Raw genomic sequence first — 16,291 nt, 5'->3', positions numbered from 1 at the left:
CTTGAAAACACATCAAAACACTTTGCCACATATAACAAATGTTATTGCCCTAAAGCAGGTGAACTTAATAAAAGAGAAATATATAATACCAAAGACTGAAAAATGGCCTTTTATGTTAAGATAACATCTTTCAGTTGGAAATACCCCAAGGTGCTTTTTTAGAGCTGCATAATTTGAACTGCTCCCCTACACTGAGATATGGGAACATATTGATTAATTTCCCCGTAGCTGAAGTATGTATTTCTTGCAGGACATGCAACTTAAAAACATTCCTGTACCTTTTAGGTGATTTCACCCTCCACGTCCATGTTCCATACTTTGTCTGGATGACTGCTTGTAATGAAGCTCATGTGACCTGTCATAACATACTGCTATCAACCTACCACCTGCTTTAGGGTATTTTGTTTATAAGAGCAGAAACTCTCAAGATCCCAAATGAATGGACTTTCTTAAGGTCACACAAGAAGTATCTGGCTGTAGGTCTCTTCCTGTGGAACAGTTCCTGCTGGACAGCGGCCGCAGAGCCTAGCCCACCCCAGAGGTGAGAAGCCCCTTGCTGACTGCAGGACTTGTGGGGACTCCCGCCACCTTCAGCTGGAAATGGGTTGGAAATCTTGGACCATCGTGAGCCTTACTTGAGACAGCTGGAACCTAGAAGACAAAACTGACCAAAAGGTGAAACAGACAAGGGCCTAAGAGGAGCAGAAGGGTACTAGCCATGAAGAGCTAGAAACAGGGGAACCTGGCAAACTTTGGGAGAAGCTGTTGGCCTCCTTTCCAAATGTCATCTGTCAAGTCAGCCTGACTTTGGCTGTGAGGCCAGCTGTCTTTTCTAGAGTCTTCTGGACACTTTTCCGTATTGGAACTGGGCTCTTGTAGACACAGCAGGAGGCGGGGGGGTGCACTCGGCCCTGGTCTGCCAGCAGACAGACACTGCTATCCAGGGCCGTCTCTGCCAGAGGGTCGAGCTGCTGCTTCTGCAGGATTTTAGAATCCATTCCAGCCTCCTCGGGCACCTCAGACACAGGGGATGTCACCTTACTAAGCCTAACGGTATTATGAGCAGTGCTCTCACCTGCCACTAGGGACCAGGAATAGAAAGGAGCCTGCAAGGGCAAGTCCAGCTCCCCTTCGGTCTGAATCTGGTCTCTGGGGCTGGTGGGTGGAGCACTCAGATAAACTCAGGATCGGACAGAGAGTGCTATCTACACATCGGAACCATCATTTTTTTTTTTTTTTTTTGTCTTTTGTCTTGTTGTTGTTGTTGCTATTTCTTGGGCCGCTCCCATGGCATATGGAGGTTCCCAGGCTAGGGGTTGAATCGGAGCTGTAGCCACCGGCCTACGCCAGAGCCACAGCAACGCGGGATCCGAGCCGCGTCTGCAACCTACACCACAGCTCACGGCAACGCCGGATCGTTAACCCACTGAGCAAGGGCAGGGACCGAACCCGCAACCTCATGCGGAACCATCATTTTGAGTACCTCCTCCAAGGAGACCATGTCTTTGTCCATCCACGTCATCATCCATTTTGTACCAAACATGCCAGCAAAATGTTGCTTTCAAAGCAAGTGTTTACGGAACTCTCTAAACCCACTCTAAATATATAAGCTGGTAAATAAACTATGTGCAGAGCATGGGGATCAGTGTTTATTTTGTGGGTTTTCACATCTTATTCAGCTTATGAAATGAAAATATGCACACATGTATACAGAGAATACAGTGCTTAGTATTTACTTTATTCATTAGGATATTCTGGTGATTTTGATATTTGGGCTTGATGGATTTTATTGTGTTAAAAGAACAGCAGGTTTGCCTTAGATCCTGTGATCTTTCCATCAATTCTAGGATGTTTTACCTTTTTTTTTCCTTTGGTCTTTTAGGGGTGCAGTTGTTGCATATGGAGGTTCCCAGGCTAGGGGTCGAATTGGAGCTTGTCCCCTTGACATAACAGAAGCCTGGGTGGCACAGGTGCCCATTTAAACATGCAGGCTGAAAGTAGGTTTCTCCACTGCAGGTTGAGACCCTAACCCCCAAAGCCCCCTGACCCCAGACTCCAATTTTTACAATCCGAGTATTTAAAAACAGCTCGAACAGGAGTTTCTGTTGTGGCGCAGTGGTTAACGAATCTGACTAGGAACAATGAGGATGCGGGTTTGATCCCTGGCCTTGCTCAGTGGGTTAAGGATCCAGCATTGCCTCAAGTTGTGGCACAAGGCTCAGATGCACCTTGGTTTCCATTCCTGGCCCAGGAAATTTCGTATGCTGGGGGTGAGGCCATAGAAAGAAAAACAAAACCAAAAAAACCTTTTCTAGCTAGTTTGTGATGTGTACATTTTAAAAATTGAGAAACAGGAGTTCCTGTGATAGCTCAGCAGGTTATGAACCTGACTAGTATCCATGAGAATGCAGGTTAGATCCCTGGTCTCTCTCAGTGAGTTATGGATCCTGTGTTTCTGTGGCTGTGCTGTAGGCTGGCAGCTGCAGCTCCGATTCGATCCCTAGCCTGGGAACTTCCACATGCCACACTTGTGGCCCTGAAAAGCAAAACAAAAAAATCAAGAAATGGATGAAGGATCCTTCCTGATACTACCCATAATCTAGAAAATCACTAAGGAATAGTTTAATTTGGTTACAAGATTCTTTATTTTGGAAACTATACATAAACAGTAAAAAAAAGAAAATGCATTATACCTTAAATATTACATAAAGTTAACATTAAAGTTTTTTCTTTTTCCAGTGTACATAAATCAAATGGAAAGAGGCCACCATCTTTACCTCAGTAGACTGCACTGGGAAACCAGCTGACCACTGTTTAAACTGTGATACCAATGTGTGACATCCAACAGGCTTTTCCACTTTTATTATGGGCACAAAACCATAGATCTGATGTACTTAAAGTGACGGTGTACAATTAATTAACATGCAACTTAAATACAACAGTTAAAGTCATTTTTGTCGCAGTTAAATCTTGAATGCTACTCCACACAATAATCATAAACAAGTCCACATGGCAATTATGTAACAATAGAAAAAAAGAAAAGAAACGTATTCCATTTTCTTCATTCCAGCAGCAGTACCATGACTGGTATTAATTTGTTATTTAGGTGTGCTTATCTATGGCCTAATATCCTATATTGGTGTGCATGCTAAAACCTTTCTATCTTGCAAGGCACCATACAGTATGTTCTCTAAGTTTTGACACTAGTAACAAAAATGGCATAATTCTTAGATTAAATGCAATTTTCATCTAAAACAGAAAACAAAATAAGAATGAATATTTTTCAGTTTGATATTGGGGCAAATGACAAACTTCTTGTGAAAAAAGTTTTTTTGTGTGTGAAAATACAGTTTAAAAGACTCTTCCCCTTTGTCTTTCTACTTTAAATTCTGCACCCTAAGTTGCTGGTCAGAAATAAAAAGAGACCTAGAAAGGTGAAGAAATCATGCTGGCTAAGAATATTAAAAAATCTACATGAGACTGCTGTCCAAGTTAAAATAAAGACTGCAAGGACAACTAAGTTTTTAACTTTCAGAATCCATGGTTTTCCGTACTTGCCATATTGTAAGATATCTTGCCATGTTCAGAATCAGTTCATAATTAAAAACATCCCCAGGAATACAAACATTGTGGACTGCAGGGCGGTCACTCTGTTTTTCTCAGCCCGTGGTGTAACCTCACGCACCCCTAAGTCACTCCAGCTTTGGGGAGAGGTTACTTGGGAATTTCAATTAAGGTCATGTGTATTTTTTTTTTTTTTCAATATCCTTGGGACCCAGGTCACTAACACGTTTCGGGAGATTCAACTTAGAATTTCTCTAAGAAACATCCCCCATGCAACCTCAAACCCTGGTTGTTGCTTTGTTTGTGGCAGATGCACATGGTTTGTTCTCATGAACTTTGCTCTTCATCTCAGCAGCGCTTCCTAGCTTTCTTTTGTCTGGCTAGTCTCCGTATATGTTCTCTTCTCTAAGGCATATAAAAACTCAAAGCAAATGATCCTTATTTAAACATAAAGCTCTACGACATTAGGTGCAATATCTGAAATAATCATACAAAATATAAGTGAGTCTTAGAATCATTTTGTTTGGGGGCAAAAAGGTAATCCTCCATAGGCTGTCACTGCGTAAATAACAGGACCGTGGAATGAGCGCATCTCTGCCCTCAGATGTAGCCATCCTGGTCGCCACCATCGTCATCCCCTTCGTCCTCATCATCATCCTCCATCTCGTCTTCGTCCTGAACAACATCCCCTTCCTCCTCCTCATCATCCCACTCTCGGAAATCTCCACTCGCAAAATCTCCGGAGATCTCGAAATCAGCGGCTTAGGAAAAAAAGCAAACATCAATGTTACCTGAGTGGTGGGATAATTTCTGAGGGATCGAAAATTCTGATGACAATGGAAGAAATTAATAGGATTCTGAATTGCTCTTTGGCTTTCTTAACAAAAGATAAGGTAAAACCCATTTTTTACTATTTGTTAAAATTTACATGCCAAAGGCAGAATTATCACTGAGGTCTGATATATGAGATTTCCAGTTCAGTCATATTGCTCTCGGCCCGGTTTTTATAAAGTGGACGTCAAACTGTGAATCTTTCTAACAAAGAATTGAGAATTTTTTCTATTTGTGTGTGTCGGGAAAATAGTTGCCCCTTAAAGATGTTCACTTGCTAATGGCTGAAACCTGTGAATATGGACCTTATGTGATAAAAGGGACATAGCAGAAGTGATTAAGTCGAATGTCACTTACTACATTCATCTCTACACCATTTTTATTTATAAAATGGTGCTGGGAGATTATTCTGGATAACTGGCCCAGATGATCACTTGCATCCTTCAAATCTAAGCACCTTTTCCAGACAGAGTCAGAAGGAGGGGTGAGTACAGTACAGTCAGAGGAACAGTGTTGACGGGGAGATAGTCCAAGGAGCCAAGGAAAGTGAACGGTCTCAGAAGGGGACACGGCCAGGCAACAGGGCACCTCAGAAGGAAGCCCGTGCTGGACTTCTGACGTGCAGAACTAAAGACAACACATCATGTGACTCAAGCCACTAGATCTGTGGGATTTTGTTACAGCAGCAACAGAAAACGAACAGCCAGTCAGTATTGTAAAGAATATTTAGAAATATATTAAAATTAATATTTATGGAGGCAATAATGCACACACATCTCAGTGTGTATTCATTTTCCAGCTCCTGTAATATTATTTTCTACCCTTTCTAATATTTTAGTCTAATTCTTTGGTAGCTGATCATAAAAAATCCTATTAATGAAATCCAATGCTCAGGAACTGACTGCTTTCACAGCACACTGAGATTCGTATCTTAGGTGAAGAAATTTTATTTCTGTTCTTCTACTTCTTGTGTTTTCATAATAATTTCAAAACGCTGAGAAATCTTGAAGGCGTGGTGCCAAAACAATTTCCCTGTCACTTACTACATTCATCTCTACACCATTTTTATAAAATGTAAAAACTGAAATTCTTTATCCATCACTGGCACCACAGATAATGAGGTAATTAATAATGCAACTTGTTTAAACTGCATATTACAAAGACATGTTCTCCACATGTTACAATGATGTTATGGCTACTCAGTACTGTACTTCGCCCTACTTAAATCTAAAAACTCTGTCCAGAAAACCAAAACCCAGCTATTAAAAGTGTTATGGAATAAATAAATGCAGAACGGGCATTTAAGCATGAAACACGACTGCTTTTACATTGTTTATCATTTATCTATTTCTAAACAAGCATAGTATATCAGTTTAAAAAATGCACAAAGGAGCAAACTAAACATTTTCTAAAATACAACACTAAGCATTTTGTTTTCATTTGTGGTCATTTGTATTAGTTAAATACAATCCATTAATTGTGTGTGTGTGTGTGTGTGTGTGTGTACATAGCTAAGTGGCTTTTGTAGTGAAAACTCTCCATAGTACAAACAAAAATATGAATTTGAAACTTGCATCCTGAAAAAATATTTCATGAAACAAAAAAGATGTTACACTTAAAGCTTTAAAATGTATGCATGTTATGCTCAACTTAATAGTTATATTATTTTGGGGTATATAAATAAAAATACATGCTCAGAAAAAGAATATTAATTATAATTACTCTTCAAACAATTAAAACTGTATTTTTCTCATCCAAATATAAAGAAATATGCTCATATAGTACAACTTATGGAGCTTTATTTATTTATTTTTTATTTTTTTGTCTTCTTAGAGCTGCATCCGTGGCATATGGAGGTTCCCAAGCTGGGGGTTCAATCAGAGCTATAGCTGCTGGCCTACGTCACAGCCACAGTAATGCCAGATCCAAGCTGCGTCTGCAACCTACACCACAGCTCACAGCAATGCCAGATCTTTAACCCAACCCAATGAGCGAGGCCAGGGATCGAATCCGCAACCTGATGGTTCCTAACTGGATTCGTTTCCACCGCGCCACGACGGGAACTTCTGGAGCTTTACTGTAAAAGGGTCACTTTTTCATAATGGGGAGTCTATACTCCTTGAGTAAAGCTCCCCAAAGGTACATGGGTGTGTGTGTGTGTGGGCACTGCGAATCTAGGGCCAGCTGACGGGGCTAGAATGCAGGACAAATCTGCCTCACCTGCGTGGAACATGGGGGCATTTAAAATCCTGTATTTGAAGCAGTAAAAGTGGCCCACCTTTTTAATTAGTCTTCCCTAAATTATCTAAATTATGCAGTTCTACTTGTTATTTATACAAGTTTTTAATACACTTTTACTTTTTACTTTTCTGCACACCCCCAAAAAAAGTCTATAGTGTTTGCACAGAGTATGTTCTCATTAAATGCTTGCATAAATGAATGAGATTCTTTAGCACTTATCCTGTGCCACAGAGATCACTAATCAAGTGACCCTCCTCCTTACCACAGTCCGCAACACCGTCTGTCCTGGATCCCACGACTTCATTTCCGTATCTGTCCACACACCAGCACTGCCCAGCGCTGCCGTGGCACTGCATTGGCTTGTAGTAGCCGTCTTCGTCACACTGGGGGATGTACTGCCCTGTGAAGCACACACACAGGGTGAGCAAGCTGTGCTCTTTTCTGAGAGTCATCAATCCTGCGCTCACTCAGGACATGCTGTGCACTAGTTGTGCAGGCCAACAGCTCGGGTGAGTGCATTGCCTTCCTAGAGCTGCCATTCATGGTGAGGGGCCTGCCTTCCTTTGGTTGAGCACGTGTACCATCTTTCCCTTGCTCTTCTGTGAAGGGTGTTGCTTCCAGAGATACAAGGCAGAATCTGAATCTGATGAACAGCATGGACGTTAAGTCACCGAGCCTGCTGGGCAGGGTACCCAAGACCCTCCATCTCAGCGCTGCCATCTTTTCACTTTTGCTTCCCCTAATTTTCACTCCTGTCTCCCAGCTCTTTCCATGTCAAGCTGTTTTCTCCAAGTCCAGGATGGCTGCATCCCCAGAGGGACCCTCCGCATCTGGAATCCCTCTCCTTCCTTCCCTCCTGCAATTTAAAACTTGGCTTAAATGTGACCCCTTCTGCTAAAAGCTGGAGGGTTTCCGATGTGTTCCTTCTATTGTGTGTGTGTGTGTGTGTGTGTGTGTGTGTGTGTGTATGTGATCTCAGGTACTCACCACCACTGCAATGTCCTCAGTGCCAGGAATTTTTGATTCTCTTGATTTTGACTATTGTATAAACAACTCATACTCAGTCTAATGGGAAAACTAGACATTTATTTTCACACTTGTGATACCTAGCACACTTGTGATACCTAGCATGTGGCACACTGGTACACTGCTAGTGACAAATTTTTTCTCAGTGACCAGACACACTATAGTTATTTGGTAAAAGAAAAAAAAAAGAGAGAAGCAATGACTAATAAACAGATAAAACATGAGACTCATTTAGTCTTGCAACAATATGGGATCATTATTTAACCCTTTTTAAAAGTTTCAAAATTCTGATACATAAAGAATCAATTTAGTTTGAAAATGGTAATTCATTTGAAAGATTTGAGCTATTGGTCTTTCAGTGAGATAGAGTATCATCGCTATGGAAAACTTGAGAACATCTATGGATTTATGGCAGGAAAAATAAAGAAAAATTTCAACATTGTCTCTACCTCTTAAAAAACTACCATGATTTAACATCGGACATGAAAATGTTAAGATGGAGAGTAACTGTGAGCATTTAATTTGTTGTTTGTGCCAGTGCACTTTGAAAACGGAAGAGCATTATCAGGAATTAGGCTAGAACTGAAGAGCCTACTGAGACAGCCTGGATCAGGGACACAGCAGCAGATAGACTGTCAGAGCAGCACCACCTTCCTGCCCAAAGAGGGGGATGCTGAGGGCTCAGTGCCCTGAGGAATGACTTTCGTCTTATTATGTAAGAGGAATAAAGGCGACTGCTCCCAATGGGGTGCTAAATATGTTTTCATTTTTTTTTGGTAACATCTAATAACCAAAGCCTGGATGTTAATAGATTTTTGTCACTAACAGAACTTGATGAAGTCTAAAATATTTTCCAGTTGAATGTCAATGGTTTTCCCACTGTGTATGGGAAGAGCCAGGTACCAACATAACGTTTCCACCTGTGAGCTGGACTATGGTGTCTCTTGTAACAGAGTTAAGAGAAACAACATGCTGTAGTTTTTATCTAACAATGACACTTCACATCTAAAATGCTGTATCACAAAAAACTAGCCTATTTATGCTGAACTGAGAGTTTTCAAGTAACATGAAAAAATCTTCCCATATAAACATACAATATTGTAATTACAAAGATAGCATATAATACAGTTTAATCAGATCCAAAATCTATAAAATTATGTGTCACTAAATACAAAAGAGCATTAATACACATGATAAACAAAAACGAACGTTGCACATGTGGTGTGGTCTCCATTGGATCCTAAAGTAGAAAAAGGGACATCTGTGAACAAACTGATGAAATCCGAGTAAAGCCTGAGGCTTAATTAATAGGGTTATAGCAATGTTAGTATTTAGATTTGACAAATATAGAATAGTTACTCTCTACCTGATGTGGGATGGTAACTTTAGGGGAGGGTGGGTAAGGATATATGGAAACTGTGTACTATACTTTTACTTTTAAAAAAATCTAAAATTATTCCAAAAAGAGTTTATTTAAAAACTGTATGTTTACAAGAATAAAGAAATTAATCATACATAATAATTTCATAACCTATTGACAGCCATGCATTCTAATTTCAAAGCTTTAGGTGAAACATGGAACCTATCTACCTACCTCCCTACCTACCTATCTATCATCTAAAAGTAAGTTTACAGAAAGTACCAGTGAAAAATTAAAGTGTGTCCAGTTTTCCCTGCAGTACTCAGGCCATGCTTTTATCCCATCTCTGGCCCTTTCTCTGTGTCTGCAAATATACATGCTATCAATTCTTAAACTGTCAACCATAGAATGAGAATTAAAGTTTCTGCTGATGCTCCAACTTCAGCATTGTTTAAATCTCTTTTTTTACTTAATAACTTTCAAAATGAACATTATATTAGAGTAATAAAACAGGTATCTTTTAATACGTAAGATAATAAAAGTAAGCTTAATGGCTTTCAAAACCTTCATAAATTTTGTTGCTGAAATTTAGTGTGGCCTATCTTTGTTGAATTCACATTGATTTTGTGTTGCTGTTTCCCTGGGGTTATTTATGTAAAAGCAGTAAAGGTGTCACAGTGATCTACTCACCTAGGAGCTTCTTGACCCCAAGCCGCTTCTGGATACTGCTGAGCTCTGTCTGGCAAGGCGGATCTGCAACGGTGTTAAACAGACCTCAAGGGTTATGGTTGAACAAAGAGGGTGTGAATTCTGTTACCAAACCTTAGTTAGATTTAGATGGCTTTAGAAGACACTTTACATATCAGATGTCCCACTTATGCAAATGCACACAATTACAGATATTATATATATATAGATAGATACAATCCTACCTATATCTACCTCTTTATCTACAACTACATCTGTATCTATGCCACCTACATCAACTACATCAACCTCTACATTCCCTACCTCTACTTATATGTCATCCTCATCTGTACATACATCTACATTATCAATGTCTACATCATCTATCTCTCCATCATCTACATCTGCACCTACCTCTACATCATCTACATTGGCATCATATACATCTACATCATCTGCATCATCTACATCTGCATCTATATTTACATCATCTACATCTGCACCTACCTCTACATCGTTTATCTCTACATCATCTACATCTGCACCTACATCTACATCATTGACATCTGCATCATCTACATCTACATCTGCACCTACCTTTACATCATCATATCTACATCACCTACATCTACATCACCTATATCATCTGTATCTACATCTACCTCTACACCATCCACATTTACCTCTATATCTACATCTATGTCATCTACATCCACTTCTACATCATCTATATCTTCACCTACCTCTACATCATCTACATCATCTGCATCTATATCATCTACATCTATATCACCTACATCATCTACATCTAGCTCAACATCATCTACATCATCTATATCTACATCTACTTCTTTGTAGAGAGGCTTTCCAATTATTAATGTTAGACTATTCTGATTTTCCTTAGAGAGATAAAATTGGATGAAAAAGGGAGAATGGTGTAAAATATTCGTAGGATGGAAAATGGTTCCTTTCATTGACTTTTACAAGGTCAATCAACTCATTAATGTAAACACATCTGACAGGCTGCTGCCTAAACAACTAACTGATTATGTTTCCCCTCATTTAAAACAGTTTCTATGACTGAGAGAAATAGCTTTGCATTAAAACATAATCTAGGAAAAAGTTAATGCTTCCAAGTTATATTAGAGACACTATTATAAATTTTGATACTGAATAATCAAAGGCTTTGGTCTTTTTAGTTTCACCCTGATGCAATTTGGAAACAGAATGTTGTTTACAATAATTTCTGAGAAGTCATCTTTTAAAAAATAAACTTAAAACATTAAACCAACTTGGATATAAGTATCTGCTTATTTTTCAAACTCTTTCAAACCACTCTTCTTCTGGTGTAAAATTCTAAATAGATATATACATTTTGGCTTATATAATATATATTCTTATCTGAAGACAAGTCAATGCATTTTATAGTTAGATTTGAAAAGCTTGCTGTTAATACATGCTATATAAAAATTGTATCACAAACTACTGAAACAGCAAAATGATAAAACTAGTACTTTTTGCTACACTACAACTTTTTAGGGAAAAGGCAAGATATAATTAATTAAAATAATTTAAAATTCTTCAATATCGGAGTTCCCATCGTGGTGCAGTGGTTAACGAATCCGACTAGGAACCATGAGGTTGCGGGTTCGGTCCCTGCGCTTGCTCAGTGGGTTAACGATCCGGCGTTGCCATGAGTTATGGCGTAGGTTGAAGACGCGGCTCGGATCCCGCGTTGCTGTGGCTCTGGCGTAGGCCAGTGGCTGCAGCTCCGATTGGACCCCTAGCCTGGGAATCTCCATATGCCGCGGGAGCGGCCCAAGAAATAGCAAAAAGACAAAAAAAGGAAAAAAAAATTCTTCAATATCAATCTCAAAATACTCAGTTATTAAATTTGCATGTAAGCATCAGCGTGGAAAGAGGACATGAGACAAATAGCTTAATATAAATTTTACAATTTAATATGTCAAGCCAATAATGCTTTCCCGGAGGAATCTAAAATGTAAAGAAAAAGCAATCTGCTTGAAAGACCAATAATCACCTTATTGTCTTATTTCATTTTGAATCTGGCCCAATGGACTCCTTTGTTTTTGTAATAATTCGTGGGTCTCTTATATTAAGTATTAAAGGAATAGAAATCAAGTTGAACACTATGGGCCTACAGAATAGATCTTCTAAAATTTACTGCCCTCCTACATTTAGAACCAAGACAGAAGATTCAAGCCAAAGTTTGAATATTACATTGGAACGTGATTCTTCTAACTGCTATGGGGCCAGTTATTGTAAGCAGAAGTGATATATGTCTCACCGGCCCGGGGACTGCCTGCAATCAGGCACATTTCCATCGGACTCTGGGTTGGCTGAATAAACCGTGACAGCCCCACAGGCTCTGGATGAGGGAGCCTCCAGGATTTCCAGACAAGTCGTGATGGATAGGGCTGTTCTACTACAACCAGTCCTGGTCTGTGGATATCTTTCCTCTGCTCTGTCTGGCCTACTCAGTGAGCTCAGAGGATGTGGCTGAGATTTCACCTCTCCTGTCACTGCAGGTGAAAGGGAAGTGAGGCAGCCAAATGCATGAAGGTCTGGACATAATTAGGCTGAATATTTAGCTTAGGGTTTAGGCACAAATTTATATACAAGATTTACTTTCTCTAATTTAATGGTTCTCTCGCTTTATGGAAAATAGCTCATTTTTTTTTTTTTTTTTTTTTTTTTTTTTAGGGCCACACCCACAGCATATGGAAGTTCCCAGGCTAGGGGTTGAATTGGAGCTACAGCTGTCGGCCTACACCACAGCCACAGCAACGCCAGATCCGGGCCACATCTGCGACCTACACCACGGCTCACAGAAACGCTGGATCCTTAACCCACTGGGTGAGGCCAGGGATCAAACCTGCATCCTTATGGATTCTAGTAGGGTTTGTTAACTGCTAAGCTACAAAGGAAACTCCTAAAAACGTTTTTAATGTTTATTCTCTTTCATAAAATCACTTAATGAACGAAGTCTGTAAGTCAGTTACCCTGACAGAGCCTTTGCAACATTTTCTAGCACATTCAAGTAATGAACATAATTAGCCGGAGTTCCCATTGTGGCTCAGTGGTTAACGAATCCGACTAGGAACCATGAGGTTTCGGGTTCGATCCTTGGCCTCGGTCAGTGGGTTAAGGATCTGGCATTGCTGTGAGCTGTGGTGTAGGTCACAGATGCGGCTTTGATCCCTCGTTGCTGTGGCTCTGGTGTAGGCTGGCAGCTGTAGCTCCAATTAGACCCCTAGCCTGGGAACCTCCATATGCCGCAGGAGTGGCCCTAGAAAATACAAAAAGACAAAAAACGCCAACAACAGCAATAAAAAAAAAAATAAAAAAAAAACATAATTAGCTAAACTTTCCTAAGCTTTTGGGAAGTTGTAAAAAATCCTTTAACCAGCTCAGATATTATTTACTAAATTATCTCTACTATGTATTAAATGATCTCAGAGAATATCTTCATGTGACTATAACCCTTTGGAAGCGAATAAATGAAAAGTATATAAAGCAGAATCTTTAGCGGACCTTTAACCAGTTCTACAAATTACTGCAAAATCTAGGAATGTTTTAAGATAAAAATACTTATTTCTGTAGTAGAAACATTGAATTATTCAGAATATTTAAAAATGTGCATGTGTAAACACTTAGGCAAGATATCATAACAAGCAAAGAAAAATTAAAATAACATTTGTCATCATAACAAAAGACTGCATATCTTTTTATGGTGTTTTATCTGGATTTGCCTTTTTATTTTTTAAATGATTTAAGTGTATACTAGTCATTAAAGCCAGGACGAGGTTTTTTAGGAGTAGTCAGTAACCTAGAAAGCACATATGTGACAGTAAGTCAACAAGTATTTGTGAGTTTGTCTGTGTCCCTGTGTGCATGGGTGTATATGTGTGCATGTTTGTGTGTACAACTCAGAGTATTTTAACAAAGCAAATCTCCCTTCTAACTTTGTTTAAAATGGTTTATAAATAGCTAATCTATGCTATAGACCCTGATGTTGATTCACTAATAATCAATTTATGGACTCTGGATAAGCATGTCATCCCTAATTACTAAACTATTACTAATATAGTTTCATAATTTTCAAGTAATTGAGATAGTAAAATGCCCCATATAATCTGCTGGTTTCCATATGAAAACCTGAGAATCATTAACACAGTTCAAAGCAGCTTGTTCATTCTCTTCGCTGTCAAGAGCTTCAAAAAAAAAAAAAAAAATGCAGTGACAATAGCAGATGTCTCACATTAGACAAATGACAAATTCCCAATTTGTTTTTCAATGTTAGCATCAAAATTACACAGTCATTGTTTTTTTAGTTTTCCCTAACTTAATCATCAAGTGAGTGTTTTGGGTCTATTTTCCTAACATACTTAATTTTCATTATCATTTGGCTGATCACGTAAGCATGGCTCCAGCTTTCCGTTAGATTTTCATGCCCTGGTAAGGAAGACGCCCATGAAGGACGGGGCCTCACCCAGCCTTTCAGACTGCCTTCCTCTTCTGGGGAGTCGAGAGTCTTTCTTTGCTAGTGAGTTTTCATAAAGCTAAGTTATCTTAAAAGTCTGAAAGGCCAGGTCATTTTAAATTCAATGTGTAAAAATAACTTTACGGTGAATGCTGTGGTTCATTCTGCTCATTTAATAAGATCACAAAATAGAACATTAAAACTCCCCAGTATAGTGATAAAAAGCCCATTTATTCTACACCGTGGGCAAAGCAGAAAGCAAATTAATTTAAATGATTACTTTTAATATCTATGTTCTCATATCTCTATGTGCTTCCTGGTGGCTCATAATGGAAACTATAATGAAGTGCATTAATATAATGTATTAATTACTATTTTTCATCTCATTTAGTGTGTTTTGCAGCCTGAGCTGAGTGCTACTGTTCAACATGCTGCTTATTTGCTCTCATATTAAACACTCTAATTAGAAAGCTATCTGCCTCTATGGGTGGGGTGCGGGAGGCTGGCGGGCGCCTGGCACGGTACCTTGTTGCCTCTGGAAGCAGTAGCACCACTCGTTGTTGGAGATGGAGCGGTCCCTGTATGTGTCACAGGAGTTGAAGAAGGCCTCCGTGCACTGCTCATTCTTGTCCAGGTAAATGCTCCCCAGCTCCGACTGGTCCAGGAGCAGGTCGTAGTTTGTGTCCAGTCTGTTAAACATCCAGCCAAGTGAATCCTTGCAGATTGGCAAAATACTGGTATCAAATCCTAAAGGCAAAGATGGAAAATACGAGCAAAATCTGAAAGTTGCCATCAGCAGCAAAAAAAAAATAAAATAAAAGTGTCACGGTGGGTTCCTTAGGGCACCCTCTCAACTGAAGTTGGGCTCAAATCCATCTTGACCACTCGGCCTCAAAGGGAAGTAGAGGTGGTGAGGCAAGCCTCTCAGGGTAGTTGTGTGGGTTAAACTAACCAGAACAGAAGGCATCTATCACTAGTCAGTCATTCGTTCGATGGCAGTTACTTCTGTGATCATATTACATATTATTATTACGTTATTATCATATTACACATTACTTACTTTTCCTGTTCAAGCCTTTTCTGGTTATCGTAGTAACCAGATGTATAAAGCCATAACTTTATATATAACTTAATAATAACATTCTATTCATAAAGAAATGAAATTCATTTTTTATTCCAAGAAATGCAAATTCCCTTTTAACAAAAGCCTAATTAGCCCATAATAAATAATAACTTCAAGGAATTCCTTGGGGGCACAGTGGGCTAAGGATCTGGCATTGTCACTGCTGTGGTGCGGGTTCAATCCTTGGCTTGAGAATTTCCTCATGCTATGGGGTGCAACCCAAAAAAATAAATAAATAACTTCAACAGTGCTCTGTATCTTGGTAGAACTGGGATATTTCACAAGTAATATCCAGAGAAAGAATAATCACCATGTAGTTTACATGCTACCCTGTCTTCTGCTTCCCTCCAGCAACTTTTTAAGCACAAGTGGGCTATGATGGGAGGCGGCAGGGGGCCCTGGATGGGGCAGATCTGCATCTAAGCTGCACGCCATCAAAGGGCGGGTGCCCAGGTTAGCTCATTGTCCTAAAAAGCAGCAGATGCAATGTCAGCGTGTGAAACATAATTTAGAAATTTTTTTCAACTACTCTTATTTGTCAGGCTTAGGCTAGGTTTAACATGTATTTTGTCTTGTGGTGTTCGTTTTATTTGCTATTTTTCCCTCGTTACAAGTGAAAGTAAAACAGTAACTCATTTTGCTGGTGTGGAGTGGGGATGTGTTTGGACAGGTGACCGCTGTCAACACCAGGATCTGAAGAGCAGTTTAACCATTTACAGGAGGCATTTCCTCCCAGGGGTAGTCAAGTTTACCGACTAGTGGTACATACACTATTTGCATCATTTCAGTTTATGACACTTCAGATTTGAGAATAACTGCAAGTAGATACAGACAGACTTAGGATTTCATATTTAAACCCTATTTAGCAGTTTTAGGATGCTCAGGATTAAAAATTAAATAGGTACTGACTCTAGGAGATTTGGGGACTTGACAGATTCATAATTTTGTCACCTTT

At 39.4% G+C, this 16,291-nt stretch overlaps 1 protein-coding gene across 6 annotated transcripts in view; it reads right to left on the bottom strand.

Moving 5' to 3' along the window:
• Positions 1 to 2,626: 2,626 nt before the first annotated feature.
• SPOCK3 (SPARC (osteonectin), cwcv and kazal like domains proteoglycan 3) overlaps positions 2,627 to 16,291 on the bottom strand; it is a 370,327-nt gene continuing 356,662 nt past the window's right edge. For all 6 annotated transcript variants that reach the window (XM_084994723.1, XM_021074207.2, XM_084994721.1 and 3 more), the window contains 4 exons: positions 14,739 to 14,960; positions 9,713 to 9,775; positions 6,899 to 7,036; positions 2,627 to 4,325 (listed from right to left, as the gene is read on the bottom strand). In XM_084994723.1, the coding sequence (XP_084850849.1) occupies positions 4,165 to 4,325; positions 6,899 to 7,036; positions 9,713 to 9,775; positions 14,739 to 14,960 (584 nt within the window). In that variant the 3' untranslated portion in view covers positions 2,627 to 4,164. The remainder of the gene's footprint in view (positions 4,326 to 6,898; positions 7,037 to 9,712; positions 9,776 to 14,738; positions 14,961 to 16,291) is intronic.

The sequence above is a fragment of the Sus scrofa genome, chromosome 14 (genome assembly GCF_054392235.1).
Source record: "Sus scrofa isolate SSC_HxYL_T2T_F1_AM1 chromosome 14, Sscrofa_HxYL_maternal_Yorkshire_Landrace_v2.0, whole genome shotgun sequence".
Taxonomy (NCBI): Eukaryota; Metazoa; Chordata; class Mammalia; order Artiodactyla; family Suidae; genus Sus; species Sus scrofa.
This window is presented reverse-complemented; position numbering and strand designations above follow the sequence as displayed.